The 19,329-nt window shown below is 41.8% G+C and overlaps 1 protein-coding gene across 1 annotated transcript; it reads left to right on the top strand.

The window, feature by feature from the left end:
• The first annotated feature begins 1,988 nt into the window (after positions 1-1,988).
• On the top strand, positions 1,989-17,209 carry tmem144b (transmembrane protein 144b). Its single transcript, XM_049585132.1, has 12 exons — positions 1,989-2,604; positions 2,708-2,884; positions 3,016-3,138; positions 7,454-7,553; positions 7,715-7,795; positions 7,925-8,003; positions 8,190-8,269; positions 9,990-10,108; positions 10,282-10,401; positions 13,604-13,701; positions 14,750-14,803; positions 16,625-17,209. The coding sequence occupies exons 1-12, from the start codon at positions 2,517-2,519 to the stop codon at positions 16,706-16,708; spliced, it is 1,203 nt and encodes a 400-aa protein (XP_049441089.1). The 5' UTR covers positions 1,989-2,516; the 3' UTR covers positions 16,709-17,209.
• The last annotated feature ends 2,120 nt before the right edge of the window (positions 17,210-19,329 follow it).

Here is a 19,329-nt window from a genome sequence, read left to right as displayed (position 1 = left end):
ATGCACCATTGCAAATCTTTCAACCCATATAATTAGGAATATAAGGGATATCAAAGTATGGAAAAAGTCATGAGAATTACTGATCGACTTTATGGTGATACTATTTGATTAAACTAAAATAAAGAGGTGAGAGCTGAAGGTGATAATTTAAGTTGAAGTACTCAGAACAATTGATGCATAATAAATCCACGCGTTTTAGGCGACATCTGCTGGTTCATTTCCTTCATGGTTAATTGACTGAGTGCAGACGATTCTCATCATGGAGACACAACAGAATACAATAGGAAAGAATAAAATAAATTGGATTATTAATGTGAAAAGGAAAACAGATAACAGCAGGAAACAACTATCTCCTCGCGTGGAAGAGAAATGCAGACTGGGTGCAGCAGCCCGGGCAGGATTTCCTGACCTGAACAAAAACAGGTTTAAATATAGAGCTATTGTGCTGTGCTCTATAAAGAGCACTGATTTCCAGGTAGGCTAAGTGCTGTCTTCCTCAGCGTGCCAGGGGGATGAGCCTGTAAACCTGCAGGCAAGTCACAGTAGAAATACTCTGCTACAAGTAAAAGTCATTCAAAAAAAATTTGTAAGCAAAAGTACAAAAAATATCAGCATGAAAATAAACTTAAAGTACTGAAAGTAAAAAATAGGTGCTTCTTATGCAGAATGGCTCATATCTGAATCACATATTATATTATTGGATTATTTTTAACAATTACATTACATTAACTGCATTACCATAATGTTGTAGCCAGTAATGGTGGAATTAATTTTAACTCGAGGAGAACTGGGACACTTTTTATTTTCATTTGAACCCCTCAAAAAATTAAAAATGAATAAAATAATGTATCCTTAATGGATTCTCTTTCAATGTGTAATGGAAGGCTAAAGAGTCAGGGAAAGGAGTGACCTTACTCTTCTTAACTTAACTCTATGCAAAAGATGTGGAGTGTCTGCATGTTAAATTCTAGACATTGTGCCTTTGAAATATTTAAATGAAAAATGGGTCGGGGGTGAGAGGGAAGGGCTGTTGTGTCATATCAGGTATAAAGTATGTGCAATGTGTCTGCCCAACCCTGGCGGGGTTTTTTTCTCTCTCTCTTTTTGAATTTTTTTTAAAAAAGAAAATAAATAAATGAAAATAAAAAGATGTGGAGTGTCAAATATGTTTTGTGCACTTGTGACATCCATCCCATTGCAGAGTTGATTGTCCCTGTGTCGTTTTATTGGGGGAAAAGTGAGAGGCAATCTTTAAAATACATTTTTACGTTGAACGTTAAAATTTAGAAAAGTAATTAGTGCCATAACCAAATTTAAAATGGCCGAATAAATCAGCTGAAAGACTCATAGTGTGTCTCAGATCGCGTACTTCTGTACTATATTTTGAGTGCATAAGTGTGTTCACACTGAGAAGTATGGAAAAATGCAGTGCACTATGAGTACTATGAGTATGGTGCACTCAAACCAGTCAAGAAGTTGAGTGTGGAACTATGGACACTTCTCGCCCTCAATGGTCGCCATCTTGGCTACGTAGCTGAAGGGGAGGGACCACTTGTCAAACTGGAAATGGCGGCCGAGGACTGTGTGACCGTGAACGTCGCTGCATTGTACAAATACATGTGTGTTTTGCACTAAGCACCACTATACTGTTGTCGGGTATAAGCCAGCAGTATGTTTATTGGGTTAATTTAGGAGTCTGTAATGATTTGGTACCGCGAACATTAAAGCGAATGCCACAGTAATGCTATTTTGCTAACTAGCTAATTTGCGGTTGTCATTTCCAGTGAGTGCACAAGGGCCGTGTTTGGTTTGAGACAACACTACCCTGTCGAAATTCTCGCACTATGCCAATGAGTACATAGTGCACATAGTATACTACATGGAAGTGTACTGATGGAAGTATGTGTTTTGAGACACCCCTGAAAGACGGAAAATGGTTTAGTCCACCCTGTGCTGGAGATGAGTGAGTGACTGCTCATGCTGCTGGAGCACCAACATATGCTTTCATGTCTTTCCCCAGGAGAGGGAATCAGGGTTACAAAAAAGGAATGAAAGAGAGAAGGTGAAGAAAGCAAACCAACTTAAAAAAAATCTCAAAGGGTGCATGAGAGAGACGTGGATCAAGGAGGAAGGGTGGTGGCCCATAGAGAATGTTAATGCATAGAGTCCAGAGTTTGGTGCTACACCCCTGGCCATTACATCATTGTTGATTTATAAACACTGCAACATTTTTATTTATGAAAAATTGTACACAGGGCCACAAACTATTTCAGACAACAGACATGATGGAGGCCTTCATACTGAGGGTTTTTCCTCCCTGCTGTCATGTTCCCACTGCAGCCATCATGTGCCAGAGTGAGTGATTGGTTAATTGGCAGCACCTGGCTGAGTGCCACTCCTCACCGCTGCAGACACACACACACACACACACTCACACACACACACACACACACTGCCTTTGCTGTTTTTAACACTGTGCACCGGCTACATCTCAGAAACAAATATTTACTTTTAACATGCTTGAAGCTAAACACCCAGCTGTGCTTTTATTTGTTACATTATTGATGGTGAGCTGTCAGAGCACCGGACACGCTGCTGAACAAGGTAGGATGTGAACCATAATTGGGCTGAATGTGAGGAAGCCTGAAGGCTGGTGTGTTGTCTGTCCGAAATCCACAATCTGTAGTGTTTGTTTTTCGCTTTGAAGTTCTTCCAGATGCGAAAGGTGGCGAAAATGCTGAAGTGGTCAAGTTGGAAACATTTACATTTACCTTGAACTCGACCAATATGACTCAGTTCGCCTACGGAATAGCTGCAAATGTGGTTGTTATGCTGATGTATGGAAGCAATCTAGTTCCTGTCAAAAGGATAGAGACAGGAGATGGTAAGCATACAGTGCTTTCTTCACTAACATTTAACATTATTAAATATTTTCATTCAAAGGAGCTGATCATTTTAAGATTTTCATAGTGTTTTGTAGGCCTCTATGTGAATTTGCCTGTGTTGTGTTTACAGGTATGTTTTTTCAGTGGGTATACTGTGCAGCCATATTCCTTGTATCTGTGGTTGGAGACTTGTTGCTACAGTCGCCCAAATTCTACCCGTTTGCGATGATTGGAGGTGTCATCTGGACTACAGGTACTGTCTCCTGCAAGCAACACTTTAAACCTTAAGTGTGGATGGTCTGGGCAGTAGATGGACTTAAAGGGGAGCTACACCCATTTTCAAAATTCATACTATTTATTCCTATGGTCTAAGACAGTCCAACAATATTAGTTGCATGAACAACTCCTTTTCAAATTCAAAAACTAGACTAACTAGTGTCCATAGACAGTGAATTGGGAAAGATGTTATAGATGACACTGAGAGCAGTCTGAGTGTATGGGAACATTTTCTGTTTCAGAACAGAGAACACTACAATAGGATAAAGCTCATCTGGGTGTAGAACAGAAACAAACAATCTGTGGGTCCACAAATCAGGCTCCCATTTATTGTCTATGGAGCAGCTCCACATTTTATATTTGATGACATCACAAGTTAAACACTCACTTCCCTGGTTTCTGGCTTTGAGAGAGAATAGCTCATTTTCACAAATACTGATTGAACTGTTTAGGTCATGGAAATAACATGCTGGAAGTCTTCATTTAGGTGGTGTTTCCCTCTTAAAGCGGTTCAAAGAGACTTCGGGTATTTTTACATAAAGTCCTTTGTAAACATACTGAACTCAGTCCTCTTAAAGTGGACCAACAGAAAACGGATTTGACACATTAGCTCTGTTAGGGCCTCAGTCTTTTTTCTGGTCACACTATAGCCTATATACAATATATATTGACATAGATTTGTTTTTACTTTGACAGCAGTGCAGTTATGAACTTAAAATTAGTTTTCTGTGCTGTAGACTGTTGATGTATACTTTATTCCACATCTGAAAAGGTGCAGTATCTACCGTGGACCAAACTATTCCTCATCCTGCATTCTTGCAAGCAAAGAGCAAAGCGAACCTGGAGCACTTTGTGTTCACAGGGCACAGCTTAGGTGAACCGCACCACAGACTTGAGGCAAAGCTCTGAGTTCAGTTTGCTTCAGAGGGGTCTGTGTTCTCTTGGAGTGTTTACATAAGCACAAAAAAATTCTGAGTCACCGCTCTGAGTCTGTTTAGAGGGCCGAAAAGAACCAAGTGTGAAAACACCCATCAAGACTCCATCTGCTGCAGTCCATCTTTAATTGATGGTGTTAATATGGGTCCTGTGAGAGAAGACAAACTTTTGAGCACACTGACAGTGTGACACAATTTCATACTACATTCCACCTGCCAGTTTTTTTAGGTGCACCTAGCTAAACAGTCCAGAAAGGTGTTTATGTTGTTAGCCTTCAATCTCACATGATGATAAAGCCTCTGTGGGCGAGGGCCAATGTTTCAGGCTGATCAGGTGTAGCCTGCAGATAGCTGAGCCAAGACTTCTTCTGTGTGCCGGTTATTTTGGGTAATCTCGGCAAACAGTTACTGCATATGAATGCAGAAAAGCTAATATAAAGCTAACATGTCGTCAGAGAGTAGCCAGTGGTTTTCACAATTGCTTTTCCTCTAATGCATTCCACCTCTTACTTGCCATATAAATATAAACACTGCTAGGATAGACTTTATTTGTCTCGGTGGGAAATTTGTCTTGGACTTTACAGTGTCTGCATTGTGAACAGTATGAGGTGAGGACCTTAATAGATAGGGGACAAAAGAGTTTTTGAACCAGTTGTGCTTGCTTAGGGGGATTCTGTACCGTCTGTCCGAGGGGAGAAGCTTATATTCAGGATGGAGAACATGGGTTGGATCTGAGATGATTTTCTGTGCTTGTTTAATTATGGTTTGCTGAAAAATATCTTGAAGACTGGCTGTCTTCACTAGTCTGTGAATTTGGGCCTTGGCCTGGACTGTCAAATTTCCAAACCATGCCGAAATCCCATAGCGCAGTAGACTTTCCACCACAGCATGATAGAAAAGGAGTTGCACTTCCTGGGTCACACCAAAGGCTCTCAGCCTTCTCAGGAAGTGCGGCCTTTGTTGTACTTTGGTACAGATTACCTTCACATGGTCCTCCACCCCGGATTGTTATCGACGTGGATGCCCAGGTATCTGTAGGAGTCCACCTGCGCAATGCTCTGATCGTGGATGATCACTGGTGAATGATCAGCAAGAGCCAGAGACTTCGGATCAAACACCATCTCCTCAGTTTTTTTTTGTGTTGAGGATGGCATGGTGTTTGTCGCACCTCTGTACAAACTCATGAATGGCAGACTTATACCCCAGCACACCAGAATCGGTTTGCGTAAGTCCTAAGATGGCAAAATCAACTGAAAATTTAAAGATGCGTACATTTTCATTGTAAAGAGTGAACCGCACAGGTGAGCTAACACACCCTTGAGGTGCTCCAGTACTAATGGTTGTGAGCTCAGACAGAGTATTGTTCACTCTGACTTGCTGGGAGCGGTCAGTGAGGAATGAATGGCACCACCTGATGATGATTGGGTCGACACTGAGCTGATTTAGTGTATTGAGTAGTGTGTGTGGCTGCAAGGTACTGAATGCAGAGCTGAAATCAACAAACAATAGTATAGCATAGGTCTTTGGTTTCTCTAGGTGTGTAGTGACCATATGCACTAAGCTATTGATTGCATCATCAGTGCCTCTTTGTTGCTTGTATGCAATGTATGGGTCTAGCTGTGTGGATACCTCGGCTTTCAACCTGCTCGCAATCATTTCATCACAGCTGAAATCGTTACATTCTTTAAGACAGGGTTTTTTGGGCGAAGGCGTGATAACTGCTTTCTTCCAGATTGCTGGTGCAGTACTGGTGTCCACAGACCTCTGAAAGATGGGACACGAGGCCTCTGCACATGCTTTCAGCACAAATGCAGAGATGCCATCTGGTCCAGTGGCCTTACTAGCATTAACATTTTTAAAAACCTCTTTCACCTCTTTGGGATCAGTTAAGAGCCCATCTACCGTATTAGTGGGATTGTTATCCAAAATACTGCCTCATTCTGCTGAGAAATTTTGTGTGTCAAACCTTTTATAAAAGCGGTTCAGTTCATTTGCTGTGTCCCATAATTTCAGTGTTCATATTTTGTAAATTGTCCTCAGTTGTCATCCTGTGTTGTTGCTTTGCCTCCTTCAGTCTCTGATTTAGCTCTGATTGTGCAGCTCTTAATAGCAGTTGGTCATTGGTCATTTCTGTTAATAGACTTTTTGATCTCTTTCGTGATGTAAGGCTTGCTGTTGAGGAATACCTTTGTCTTTTTTGGGATCACAGAGTCAGTGCAGAAATGAATATAGTAAGTAGTCACCTGTCTCTCCTCAGAATGTGCCCCACTCTGTACATAAGAAATGCTGTCATCTGACCAAACATTGACAGATTTAACCAGAGGCTCGCTGCTCTTAAGAGCTGTTCTATATGTAGGTATCAGATGTATGACCACAAATGAAAATTAGAACACTTCAGATACGACAGTCTTGTCTGCAAACATTTGCAGAATCTGTTTGTAGAGATTAATTTTGCCTTTAGCAGATTTAGCAATCAGAATCAGAATCATAAATACCTTAATGGTCCCTGAGTGGAAATTATGATTCGTTACAGTTGATGTAAAGAACAGAATTACAAGAAGCCAGAATAAGAGTATGAAATACATGGATGTAAAGTTAAAGCAATAAAATAGAAATGAAAATGTGCATTAAAAATGAAATTAAATGTGAATTATGCTGCAGTGTTTAACACTAGTACTTAAAATATTAAACATATTTAAAAATTAAATATATATCATGACTGTGCTGAGGCTGTAAGTGTGGAATTTTAACAAGAACAGAATGAGAGTTAACATAGAAATATGTGCATTGCATGTTGAATAAATATATACATTTATGGGGTGTTGGTGAGAATAAAGTGGTATACTGAAAAAACACTGTATAAGCGTCAGGGTTATCTTGTGCAGACATTTATTGACACTGAGAATGTACTTTGAATGCCAATAAGGTGCCAGAGAGCATATAAAAAGCGCTACAAAAGAGCATTTTATGAATCTTAAAAAAAAATTTAAAAAAAGTAAAGTAAAAGGCTAGGGGTGGACCCCCTGTCAGAGGTCCAGGCTAAGCTCTGAATGCCCTCAGTCCTAGACAGATCCTCGCATACACCTGGCCTGTGTGGGCTGCTGCGACTGGATTTGCATCTTGGCAAAGATGAGCGAGGAAAAGGTTGAAGGTTGAAAGCAGGTTATTAATTTATACTGATAAAAATAATTCATGTTTATTAAATGGCTCCTGGCCTCAGGTCAGTTGGCAAAAGTGTTCCAGAGGCAAAGCAAGATGAGCATCTCTACTGTGTGAATCACCAGCTTCAAGTGGGCAAAACCCATCTGTGTATAAAACATGCATGCAGCTAACACCTTTCTCTCATGTCATGTACAGGGAATATAACAGTCATTCCGATTGTTAGAGTGATTGGCATGGGGCTGGGGAGTTTACTTTGGGGCTCTTCGACGTTGTTGATGGGCTGGGCCAGTTCAAGGTGAGTCAGATAAATGAATTTTCTGTCTTATGGTATATTTTATAGATGAAGTCAACTGTAATTGAGTTGGTCGGTCTTGTAATGGAGATGTCACCCCAAGGTTTAATCTCACAATATAACCAAATGAACCGCAGTATCCGAGTACTGACTGTCTCTCACAGGTTTGGCTGGTTTGGGATCGACGCTCAGGATGTTTCCAGGCCAATACTGAATTATTGTGGAGCTGGGTTGTGTCTGCTCAGGTAAGCTGTAACCTTGGAAGTAAAGTCTCCACATTGTTGCCAGTGCAATAGTTGCACAGCTGGGAGAGGAACGAGAAAAATAAACAGTGGTAGTGTCTCATTTCGATGTGACTTTTGTGTTTGCTGTAGTGGCCTGATCTTTTTCTTTGTGAAGACGGACGTGGAACTGCATCCTGAATCTGAATCAATTCCATTACTTCTCGACAGGGTGAGTACATCGATTGGATGTGGTTTAGGATATAAAGGTACCGCGTTTCTCTCAAGGACGATCAATTTCAAAGCCACTTGGTTCCTCAGAGTGATTTGTGATGACTTTGTCTCGTGTGTGTTTTGTGTGATGGTGTCATTGTTTTGAGAGACAATGACTTCATTAGGATACTGTTCCTTTCTGCAGAGAACAAACTCAAGCAGCTATAGAACGGGATTCTCAGAGTTCTGGATAGATGCTATCGGACCGAAGACCAGGCGGCTGATGTGAGCTCCACTCATTAACACTCATCGAGCTGTGTACACAAATATGCTGCTTGCAAGCTAAAACACTGACAAAGGAATGTTTCTGAAACATTGCTTTTGATTAAATTGTCAATGGAAATTTTTCTCAAGGTTAGAGAAAGTATAAATTCACATACTTAACATGAAGCTATAGGCTCTCACCAGAGGTCATAGTTAATCAAGCAGCAAATCAGGCTGATTTCAGACCTGATTCCCCCTCCTAATAATCTTCAGCAAAGCCTCTGTTATTGATGATTGTAAAACTCATCTAGCAGGATCTTCCTGAGATGTGAGCTATGTTCGGAGTGTTTTCTTTTTACATCCCACAATCTGCTCAAGAGTCCATCCTGACTACACCAGTGTCACCTCTCTCAGTGACAGCTTAAAGACTCCGAACTGTAGTTGGGAACACACTGGCTTATTAACATTAAATTGGTAACTAGCTTCTAGCAGTCCAGTCCGCTCTGCTGAGGGAAGGGTGGCGATGCGTTCGCGTGCCGTTCACCAATAATGGCTTTATTGCAGTCTTCACCGCAAAGCAATAAACATGGCCTTTTCATGAGGTTAAACAGCAGCCCTGAGCTTATCTAGAGAGGCAATTCTGCTGACTATAATCACTCTTTGCCGTCTACCGTCTTCATGACACCCCGAGAGAGCTGCTTCTCTCCACACGCTATGAAGTACACATCAAACACACTCACAGGTTACTCACTAGGGGGTAAGGAAAAAGAGTGAGCTGGTAACAACGAACATGTCCCCTGCCCCCCCCCCTCAAATTACGTCCGTGCCTGCACAGGCAGATTCTAGATTAACGAGGGGGATGCTTTCTGGTAAATTTTCTAACAAAAGGGATGGCATCCCCCCCTCATCCCCCCTCAATTCGACCACTGAGTACAACTGAACATTTTTTGCCTGCCTAATTGTTTGGCTGATAGTTTTTCTTATCACTGAGATAACGCTGATTTGACAAAATAGGCTGGGGATAGCTTCAATGTAGTGAAGCTTTATTTTGGTATAGAGTAACTGGTAGCTCAGCTCACACTTCCAAGTAGCTCGCCCAACACTGTCTGCTTCTGGACCAGGGGTCAAAGGGAGCTGCTCATGGACTGACATACATGTAGGTATGGTGGGCGAGTCGTGTAGTTGGTTGGCGAGTCACGTAGCTGCTCCAGCTGGAGCTACACCTACATGGATCTCAGAGGGTTTTAATGCAATATCATATGGGATTCAACTCAGAATTTTATTGCTACTCACCAGCTGGTGCTGTAAGATGTGCAGTCCATGTTCAGGCCGTCTCTGTGACTTCATCCCTCATCTCTTTATGAATTTTGTAAAAAGTAGTGTATCATCTACCATGTTTGTTTACTCTAAAGTCATGTTTGATCGCAGAAGACTTGCAGGATCTATAGTTACATTTGCAGCAGCAGAACGATACCAAAAGCAGGGGCCAATGAAAACATTCATGAAATGAAGCAGTCACACAGCAGAAATCATTTAATACATGCAAAAAAAGGCTACAAACATATTGATGTACTTCAAAAATGAAAGCGAGTATAGGCCTACATGTCCCAGTGCTACATACACATTGATGTTTAAAAATCAATTTTGTATGCAATGGTTTTAAAATTTCATTTTACAAATTCCCCAGTGTGTCAGAAGAGGTTTAAAATCCATCCATCATGCAGTGTCGTTATCTTTGCAGTGGCTGCCTGCTTGCTGTTCTGTCGGGTCTGCTGTACGGGACATCATTCGCACCCGTCTTCTACATAAAGAGCCATTCATCATGCCTTGACAGCATGTTCCATGGAGCCAGTGTCTATGGTATGCCTTCACTTCAATCATTAAGCTACAATTGATATATCTTGTAGAAGGAAAAGTCAGGTTTAATATCAGGTTATCTCTAAAGTTGGTGTAAGTGGAGCAATATTAGAGCAAAGAAATGCAATTGATTATAGCAAATTTAACAAATGATTCTTGTTGTAACTTCTTCACAGACCTCGACTATGTTCACGCACAGTGCTCTGGTATCTTTGTTACAAGCACAGTGTACTTTGCCATCTACTGCGCTGCCATGAACAACAGGCCCAGAATCTACTCCAGAGTCATCCTGCCAGGTAACACACACTTATCCTTGAAGTCATTCATTTAAAGTTAAACCACTTTACACTGAGATATCACTGTAGAAGCTACTTGCAGCTACTAAGATGTTTAACCCTGACCTGGTTGACACACTTGCTTCTCTTGATGCCACAGCTTCTCTTGGTTGTGCTGTGCTCAGATAATGAGCTACGGGCTCCAGCTGCAGAACAATCATTGTATTTATTCATACCAGCATGCACAAGGTTGAATAAGTGTAGATTTCTTCATTTTTCATTTAAAACCGAACACACAACTTTCAGCATGTGGAACACTGTTCTGTGCCACAGCATTCAGAAACCATTGCCCTTCCTGGGTCAAACACCTGACGGCAACATTGTCCTTCAAATCTTTGTTCGCTAAACTCAAATACTAACCCAGTGTACACACATGGAAAATACAATTAATGTCTGGTAAGTGAAATGACACATTTGGCTCTTACAACCACTTTTCTAGGTGCACCAGCGCAGTCTACTGCATTCAATACTGATGACGCCATCAGTTACGTGTTTATTCAGCTCTATTTTTTGGGCCATTTCACCCTAAAGGCCCCTACATAGTCAGTCATAACAGTGGTTTTCAACCTAAGCAGTCGGGATCCCTGAAGAATCCCCTAAATCAGTCTGATAGGTCAAGATCACTGAAAAAATATTCCTCTAACCTGTCCTAAAAGTCTTATTTTTCTTATGACAAGTGAAACTAGAATGAGTGCCCCATAGTTGTATACCTCCATCACCCATTTGACTTTGCATGTTTTGTCCATACTCATACACCCATCAGCCAAAACATTAAAATCACTGATGGGTGAAGTCATTGATTGAACATTGATCATCTTGTTACAGTGTAATATTCTGCTGGGAAACCTTGGATCCTGGCATTCATGTGGATGCTACTTGAAGTGCTCCACCCACCTGAGTACCATTGCAGACAAAGTAAACCCCCTCATGGCAACAGCACTGGTTGATGGCAGTGTCCCCCCAGCACAACAATGCACCAAGCCACACCACAAAAACTGCTCAGGAATTACTTCAGGAATGGAACAAAGAACTCAAGGCATTAACTTGGCCTTCACATACTCCAGATCCCAATCTGATCGAACATCTGAGGAATGTGCTGTTACCCCAGAGGTACCCCCGATCCATGGTAGGTCCTCCTTGGACCGGACTTGGCTCTGACCCATCAAGGTATGGATACAGGACCTCTGTAGGGCGTCCTTTGGTGCCTGGCATCAGGGCGTTACATTAGATCTCTTGAGTCCTGTGGGTTGTGAGGTGGGGTAACAGTACATCTTACAAATTTTTGATCAGATCAGGATCCAAGGAATTTGGAGGCCAGGTCGATGCCTTGAGCTCTTTGTCTCATTCCTTGGACCATTCCTGAGCTGTTTTTGTGATGTGACATGACATATTGTCATGTTGGGGGCACCATTGTGGGTGGAGCGTGTCAGGTGGCATCCATGTGAATGTCAGAGCCCAAGGTTTCCCAATAGAACATTGCATTGTAACAAGATGATCAATATTGTTCACTGCATCTGTCAGTGGTTTTAATGATTTGGCTGATCTGTGTATGTAGCCATGACGGATGACAACACTTCAAATTTGGATGTTGCTGCCAGGAAGTGATAAATTCTAAAACCTGGATGCTTCACACACACCTTCAACCCAGCAGCACAGAATATGTATACAGTGAGCACAGTTCCAAGATTAGTGTCACCAATTCAGTATCTGACCTGATGTCTCCCCTTCTGGGTTATGTTTTTAAACTCAAGAATGAATTCTTGAGTTAGGCCCAAAACATGTTTTGTGAGGTTGTTGAGTACAAGTGGACATTTGTGCCAAATTTGAAGAAACTCCCTCAAGGCATTCATGAGAATGAGACAAACATGAGGTCACAGTGACGATGTTTTGAGTCCAGGTTATCCTGATAATATATAAAATAATAAAATATATAGAATACTGTAATTGCAAAGTGTTGTAGCAACACACAGTGCAGCAGTTTATTTTATTAACAATACAATCAACATATGCACATTCTCACACAGCTGCTGTACCTTGTGATTAGGGATTGCAGGCCATAAGCCACAAAGGTTTGGAGGTTTGGACCCCATGACACAGGGGTGCTGTTGATACAGGTTAATGCAAGTCAGCTTCATTTATTCATACAGCCCATTATCACAAATTTGCCTCAAGGGGCTTTAAACACATCCTCATAAACCATGAGCTGCTGCCACAAAACTGGCACCTGGCCTTTCACACACAGACTCTAAAGCCCACGAGTCCTGGCTACGGTGTGGCACCATTTTCCACCAGCTAATTTATTTTTCCGAGCCACTAAACTGTCACGCACCAGGGGCCACCAGAATGTTTATTAATAGCTTCAGCTTGACTCCGACCAGGACAGGAAAAAGAGAATGACATGCAGCAGCTTCCTTTGCCAAGCTGCATGTGCAAACACATCCACTCAGGGGATGGTTGGATGTGTTGATTCAGGGAAATGTACTGGGGGCAAACACGTCACTTCAGCCCAAAAGCTGCCACGCAGTGTGGGCTTTGAGTTCAGATCCGTCCTTTGGTTTACAGCTTGTTGTGGGACCTTAATTTCATAGCATGACGGGAAGCTTGATCACCCTGCCCACACATTTCCTCACTGAAATCTTCAATTTGTCATCCAGTTACCAACTCCTGCAGCTGTTTAATGTGTACATGTAAACTTTTAAATGTCTTTATTTTTCTTCTTAAATATATGTAACTCTACTGTTATGCCCAGTCTAAGGGTGTCTAAGAAACAAATGACAAAAAGCTTACCTCCCTAACTGAATAAACAGGAGAAAAGGTGTGAGGAACAAAACTGGCAGTCCACCCCTACTATTCAACAGTCTTTGACACAATAATGATTCACTACAATAATACAGCAATGTGTGGCCTGTTGGGAGAGGAGGAAGCTGAGGAATGCCCGCTAGCTCGCCGGCAACCACCATCTTGGCCCTTTAAAAGCCAAACGCCCTCGGCTGCAGCCAATCAGGAACCAGGACCTAACCGATCCGCCAATCACCGCCGGGCTGTGGCACACACCTATTTACATACACAAAACAACACACAGAGAGAACACATGCAGGAAAAACACAACTTAAATAAATTGCTGTGTATTTGAGACACTCTCTCGTCTCCTTTTGCTCATCAGGCCTTTTTTCTGGAATGATGTGGGCGCTGGGCACATACAGCTGGTTCCTAGCCAATAACTACCTGAGTGCAGTCATCACCTTTCCCATTGTCACCGCAGTAAGTACAGCTGAGTGGGCCGGGTAATGGAAATACTATCCACTTGCCATCATTTGGACTACGGGGTGTTTCACCACTGACAGAGAAAATTGCGATTTTTGTTCAGTAGATGTACAAACACTTATTTTAAAGCCTTTTTGAGATTTCAATTATGTTTAATGTCAGCTGACATGTCAGCATTCCTGTATACTCTGATGAAATTCATGAGGGAAACTCAGATGCCCAGCTACAAACCTAAGCATGACAGGAAAACCCGTGGAGTGTACATAGTTTTTTGTTTTAAATCCCAGAAGAGAGGGACTGCTCAGTGAATGCCACGGCAATCTGCACACTGTGTTTTGACATTTTGGTTGCCTAACTGTTGAAGCAAAAATGTCAAAAGGACAAAAAGAAGCATTAGTATTCATTGTCTGGGGACTGCAGAAGTCGGGCCATAGTTTTCAATACAAGTTTCATGGAGAAAGGTGTTGGTCAAGGGGAAAATTTGACTCCAACGAAAAGTGGCAGGGGTCATCAATAGTTTTTCTCTGAGATCAATTTAAGTCAGTTCAGCAACTGAGATTTGGATAAATGAATCTGCTGTTCTTGGGCCTCGATGCATCAAAACCAGCACCGTCCTGCATCTCATGATGTTTTTTTTATGTTTTGAAATACCCTGTCAACAGAAAACTTGTAGTTTACTTCAGTCAAGTACTGCTAGTCATTAAGTGTAATGACTAATAGGTCCGTGTTAGAGCTTTAGATGTGTGTATTGCTCTTGTGAGGGATTAGAATAACAAGCCAAATACAGTCCCATGTTAACACCGGCCCAATTAAATTTATTGGACAAGCTGAAGGAAAAAAATTGATCCATAATGCTTGTTAGTCGATATCCGACAGTGTGTTAATTATCAGTGAATGCACTTTGGCATGTATGTGTATATACAGCATAACTGAAATAAACTCACATTCACACGGTGTTTCATTTTTGGCTCATGGAGCCGGTGCTTACTGCAAATGTAAGAAATAAAAATGTGATTTTTAAAAATGTTTGGTTTCTTCTCTGTAGGGATACGGTCTGGTTGCAGGGCTGTGGGGATCCTTGGTGTTCAAAGAGATCAAGGTAAGGATAACAGCACTGACTGTGATCAATAATCTACATTGTCTACTCCTTTGGTTGTAAATTAGCTCTAATACATGCCGGACTCACTTAGTAAGTGTACAGCCACACAGTTAACTAAAGAGAACATGACCTCGTCCTCAGTAACCTCAGTAATTGTTTCCTGGTGAATATGCTGTCCAGCTAAATCTGAAATGCAGATGCTTGATGATGAAACATATGGTGGCCAACTCGGGCAAACGTAGTACAATGGCCTAAAACTTTTCAATGAAGAGAAATGTGCTGCAGCTTCAAAAACGATGCCTATTCTAAATCACATGGAAATCCAAAACAAATGGAAACCAACCTGGTCTCATTCTGAAGTTGTTGAATACCAACAAAAAAAGCCGTCTTTTCACTTCAGCATGATACACGGCCAGGTGTCGTCAGTGTGTAACGATGCCTGACAGCATCAGGAAGGAACACAGCCAGACAACAACATAAGATAAGGAAGCGAGGAGTCCGAGAAGGGCGGGTCAAACAGTCACCAATTTTCACCTGGGAGGCCAGTGTTTGCTTCCTGTTTCAATCTAAAGCCAAACCCTGTTATTTTTTTCTAAACGTAACCGCATGCTTTTGTTGTTGAAGGAAAAAAACGTCAATTCGCATTGTTGTACCAAAGTAGTACATTTATTTTGAAAGAGACTGAATGCAAACTGTACATTTCCTGTCAAAACAAAAGTGTAATTTGAAAAGACACAGTGCATGTAACAGGCTGAATTGATTCAGTGTCCTAGAACATCAAAAACAGACGCACCCAGGCTACTTCACTCGTCATATGTTGACGTGGAAAGTCCACAACCAGGCGGCGATATGTGACGAATGAGTGAGAATGTGTTGTGGAAATGTGCTGCAAATAAAAAGTTGGGCTGCAGAAAGCCAAAACAATTATATAAACAACAAACATGCTACAAATACAGAAATAAAGCAATGTCAAAAAAAACACAAACCCCAACAACAAAAGCAGCAGAACAACACTACACATTCAGTCAATACAACAGAAGTTCTCCAGGCCTCTCAGGGGAGTGCTAAGTGGAACAGCTTGATTTTTCGACCAGACAAGTGTCTTGTTTTTTTGAAATGGAAAGAAGAGTCAAGAAGACATGAAAAGGTACATATTATTTCTCATATTTGGCTTTAACTTTTACACTCTTATTAAAAGAATTTACGTAGCTAGTGTTAGCATGATGCTACTTAGCACTGCCCTGCAGGCCTGTAGAACTTCTGTCGTGTTGACTGCATGTGCAACGTTTCTCTGTTGCATATCTTTAGGGGTTTGACTGTTTCGGACTGTATCCGCAGCATTTGCTGTTGTGTTCTGCATTTTTTAATTTACAGCATGTTTCCATGTTGTTTTGCATTTTTGTATGTGTTTTTAAACTGGCATTGTGTCTGAAGCTGCAGCACATTCGTCCAAATGGAAAGGTTTTGGCGTTGCAGCACGTTTGCCCTTGTCGTCCACCTTGAATTCTTTATTCAGGATCCCGATTAGTCATAACCGCAGTAACGACTTCTCTTCCTGGGGTCCATGCAAAATGCAGAAGCAAGACAAAATATTAAATTATGACATCGTAGACAATTTACAACATAGACAAATTTAAATAAAACCCAAACAAAAGACAGCAGTAGTTATCTCACATTTACTGTTATCACATCACAAAAGCAAACCAGTAGAGCCGATAACTAAGCTCCTGTTACTAAATTCAATTTCCACTTAAAAAAGACCGCAGTAGAAACCAAACATTTTTGAGCCTCGCTGACGTTAAACACCTGTTTCTCCCTCAGGGGGTGGGCAACTGCTTAATCTTCTTCTTGGCCTCCTGCGTGGTGGTGACCGGCTCCTTGCTCACCGCCATCTCAAAGCTCTAAACGTGCAGAAGACTGCTGAGTGAAAACATCTAGTGATTATGATTATATACCAGCATTTACCCAGAAAATAACGTCCGTGGTTTTATAAAACTCTTTGAACCCCCATTAAAATAAACCACAATGCATGATGGTTGAGCTGAATGTAAAGCTTTCTTTGTTGGATTTGGAAAGTGTTATTTTGAACCAGCAGGGTTGTACTCTGAGCTAACATTTGGTGGCAGTGTCCTACAGGAATGACCCTCGTGCTTTCTGGTTGGTTCAAAGAGGGAATTTGCTGTTGAAGTATATATTTGTTAAAATGTGTTTCTGTCAAATAAGTGTTGTCACCTTTTGTGTGTTGTTCAGTTGCTACTCACAAAATGCCCACACAATGTTCACACATCGCTCACAAGCTAACGGTTGTTTTAAAGAGACTGTAAGATAATGCACATTTCTATTTATTACTGACATGGTGATATTTTTTTGTTCTTTTTTGGACAGCATGACAATGAGTCACTTCACACATCCTGCTATTAAACATATATAATGTACTGACTCATGACCTCGTGCTCCTTGAAACATTATATGTTGACTTGCTTCATATAGAAATCTGGCATAGCTCACAGCTCAGCTTTCCCGCAGCTCATGCCTTCTCTCCATGGAGCTCAGCTTGTGTGCAGTGTTGTGACATTAAAGCAGCGTGCTCTTGATTGATTGATTTGGATGCTGTTCATGGGAGAACTGATGAAACCACAGAGTTGACAGAAGCATCCTCCCTGAATAAATATGTGGGGTTAATTAAATCAAGAAGCAGGCAGAGAGGGGTGTGTTACTGAGGTTATATGTGACACAAGTGGGACTAGGTGTAGAAAAAAACTGACATGATGCTCTCATGATGTTCAGTTACAGCATTTTGCAAACCCACGCTTTGGACTCAGTCTTGAGAAATGCAGACCTAAATTATTAAAAGGAAGCACTGCTTATGTCGCCTATAACCCAGGTTCATTTTAAATTTATTACATCCATCCGTCAATTTTCAACGGCTTATCTGGGTCCGGGTCACGGGAACAGCAGGCTAAGCGAAGTACTCCCCCCATTCCTCTCCTCAGCAACGCTTTCCAGCTCCTCCTGGGCTATCCCGAGGCATTCCCATGCAAGACGAAATACATAATCCCTCCAGCATGTTCTGGGTCTGCCCCGGGGCCTTCCACAAGCTGAGCGTACTTGGAACACCTCTAACAAGAGGCACCCAGGAGGCATCCTGATCAGATGCCCGAATCACCTCAACTGACCCCTTTCGACACGAAGGAGCAGCGGGGAGCTCCCTCCGGATGGCTGAGCTCCATACCCTATCTCTGAGGTTAAGCCCTGCCACCCTCCAGGGAAACTCATTTTGGCTGCTTGTATTCAGCTGCTTTGCCTTCTGGCTCAGCTCCCTCTTCACCAGGACAGTCCAGCTCAGCACTCACATCACTGCAGACCAATCGCCAAATGTCATGCTCCAGCCTACCCTCGCTTGTGAATAATTTACTACAGTTGAGGCCATACAAAGGTCAGATTTATGTCATTGAAAAGCCACTCAGAATTTGAATATTTCAGACTTTAATGTGTAAGTCTCAGAGAAGACAGCAATACAAAGCAATGCACTCAGCTTAAATAAATATTGTTTGTTCTAGATACTGTCCAATGGCTGAGACCAGTGAAGCATTAAAGGAGTACTTTTACCATTTTTTGCCATGTTTGTATCATAACAATGTGTGTAGTATTTGTAACTGAACTGTGGTAAACATCCCTCCATCCTATCAGCGGCCACATCTCCCTGCTCATCTCCAAGCTCAAATTGATGGATGACATGCTTCTCAAAATCCGGTCAAATTGTAATACTAGGCAATGCTTATCAAATATAAACCAAGATTCTGTTACTGTGTTGACTAGTTCTCATCTAAAATATCTTCAGAAACGTATTTAGTGCCCTGTTTGGCTGTAATATGAGAGTTTGTGAACAGGAAGTGGCCGCCATACTGTGTCCTGTCTTGTAATAAGTGGAGGTTATTATGTCAAACGGGAGGTGCATTATGTCACCTACCAGTGGGAGCATTTGATGTGGCGCTGTGCATTCTGGTAGTTGTAGGTTTTCTACCTCTGAGCAAAAACAAACGTCAGTCATTTTCCTCTGCTTTCTCTGGTCATGTAGCACCAATTACAAAAGTGTTTGCATCTTTATCCTGCATTGTTTTATGAAAAAACAATCTTTCCAGCAGTGAAATAGTACTTTAGGATGACGAGAGTTTTCTGTGTAATAATAGCTTTTATTTATATAGCGCCTTTCAAGAGACTCAATGACGCTTAACAAACAAAACAAGACACAGCAAGATAAACAGACTAGCTGCCAAAGGCCTGTGTGAATCAGTGTCTCTTCAGCGCAGACTTGAAAGTGTCCAGAGATGGAGCATGGCAAATCTCCGTAGGGAGACAGTTCCAGAGGGTGGGGGCTGCCACACTGAAGGCTCTATCCCCGAAGGAGGTCCGCCTATTGGTGCGGGGGATGGAGAGGAGGCCTGAGTCAGAGGGTATGCTGGTGGAGAAGGTCCGATAGGTACAGTGGAGCGAGGTTGTGGAGCCATTTGTAGGCAAGCAGGAGT

The sequence above is a fragment of the Epinephelus fuscoguttatus genome, linkage group LG9 (assembly GCF_011397635.1).
Source record: "Epinephelus fuscoguttatus linkage group LG9, E.fuscoguttatus.final_Chr_v1".
Taxonomy (NCBI): domain Eukaryota; kingdom Metazoa; phylum Chordata; class Actinopteri; order Perciformes; family Serranidae; genus Epinephelus; species Epinephelus fuscoguttatus.
This window is presented reverse-complemented; position numbering and strand designations above follow the sequence as displayed.

Bases quoted from the DNA above. Each gene is read 5' to 3' on its own strand.
- tmem144b (XM_049585132.1), top strand. From the start codon at position 2,517: ATGCTTGAAGCTAAACACCCAGCTGTGCTTTTATTTGTTACATTATTG. The intron at 2,885-3,015 runs GTAAGCATACAG...TTGTGTTTACAG, and splicing joins AAGGATAGAGACAGGAGATG to GTATGTTTTTTCAGTGGGTA. The intron at 3,139-7,453 runs GTACTGTCTCCT...TGTCATGTACAG, and splicing joins AGGTGTCATCTGGACTACAG to GGAATATAACAGTCATTCCG.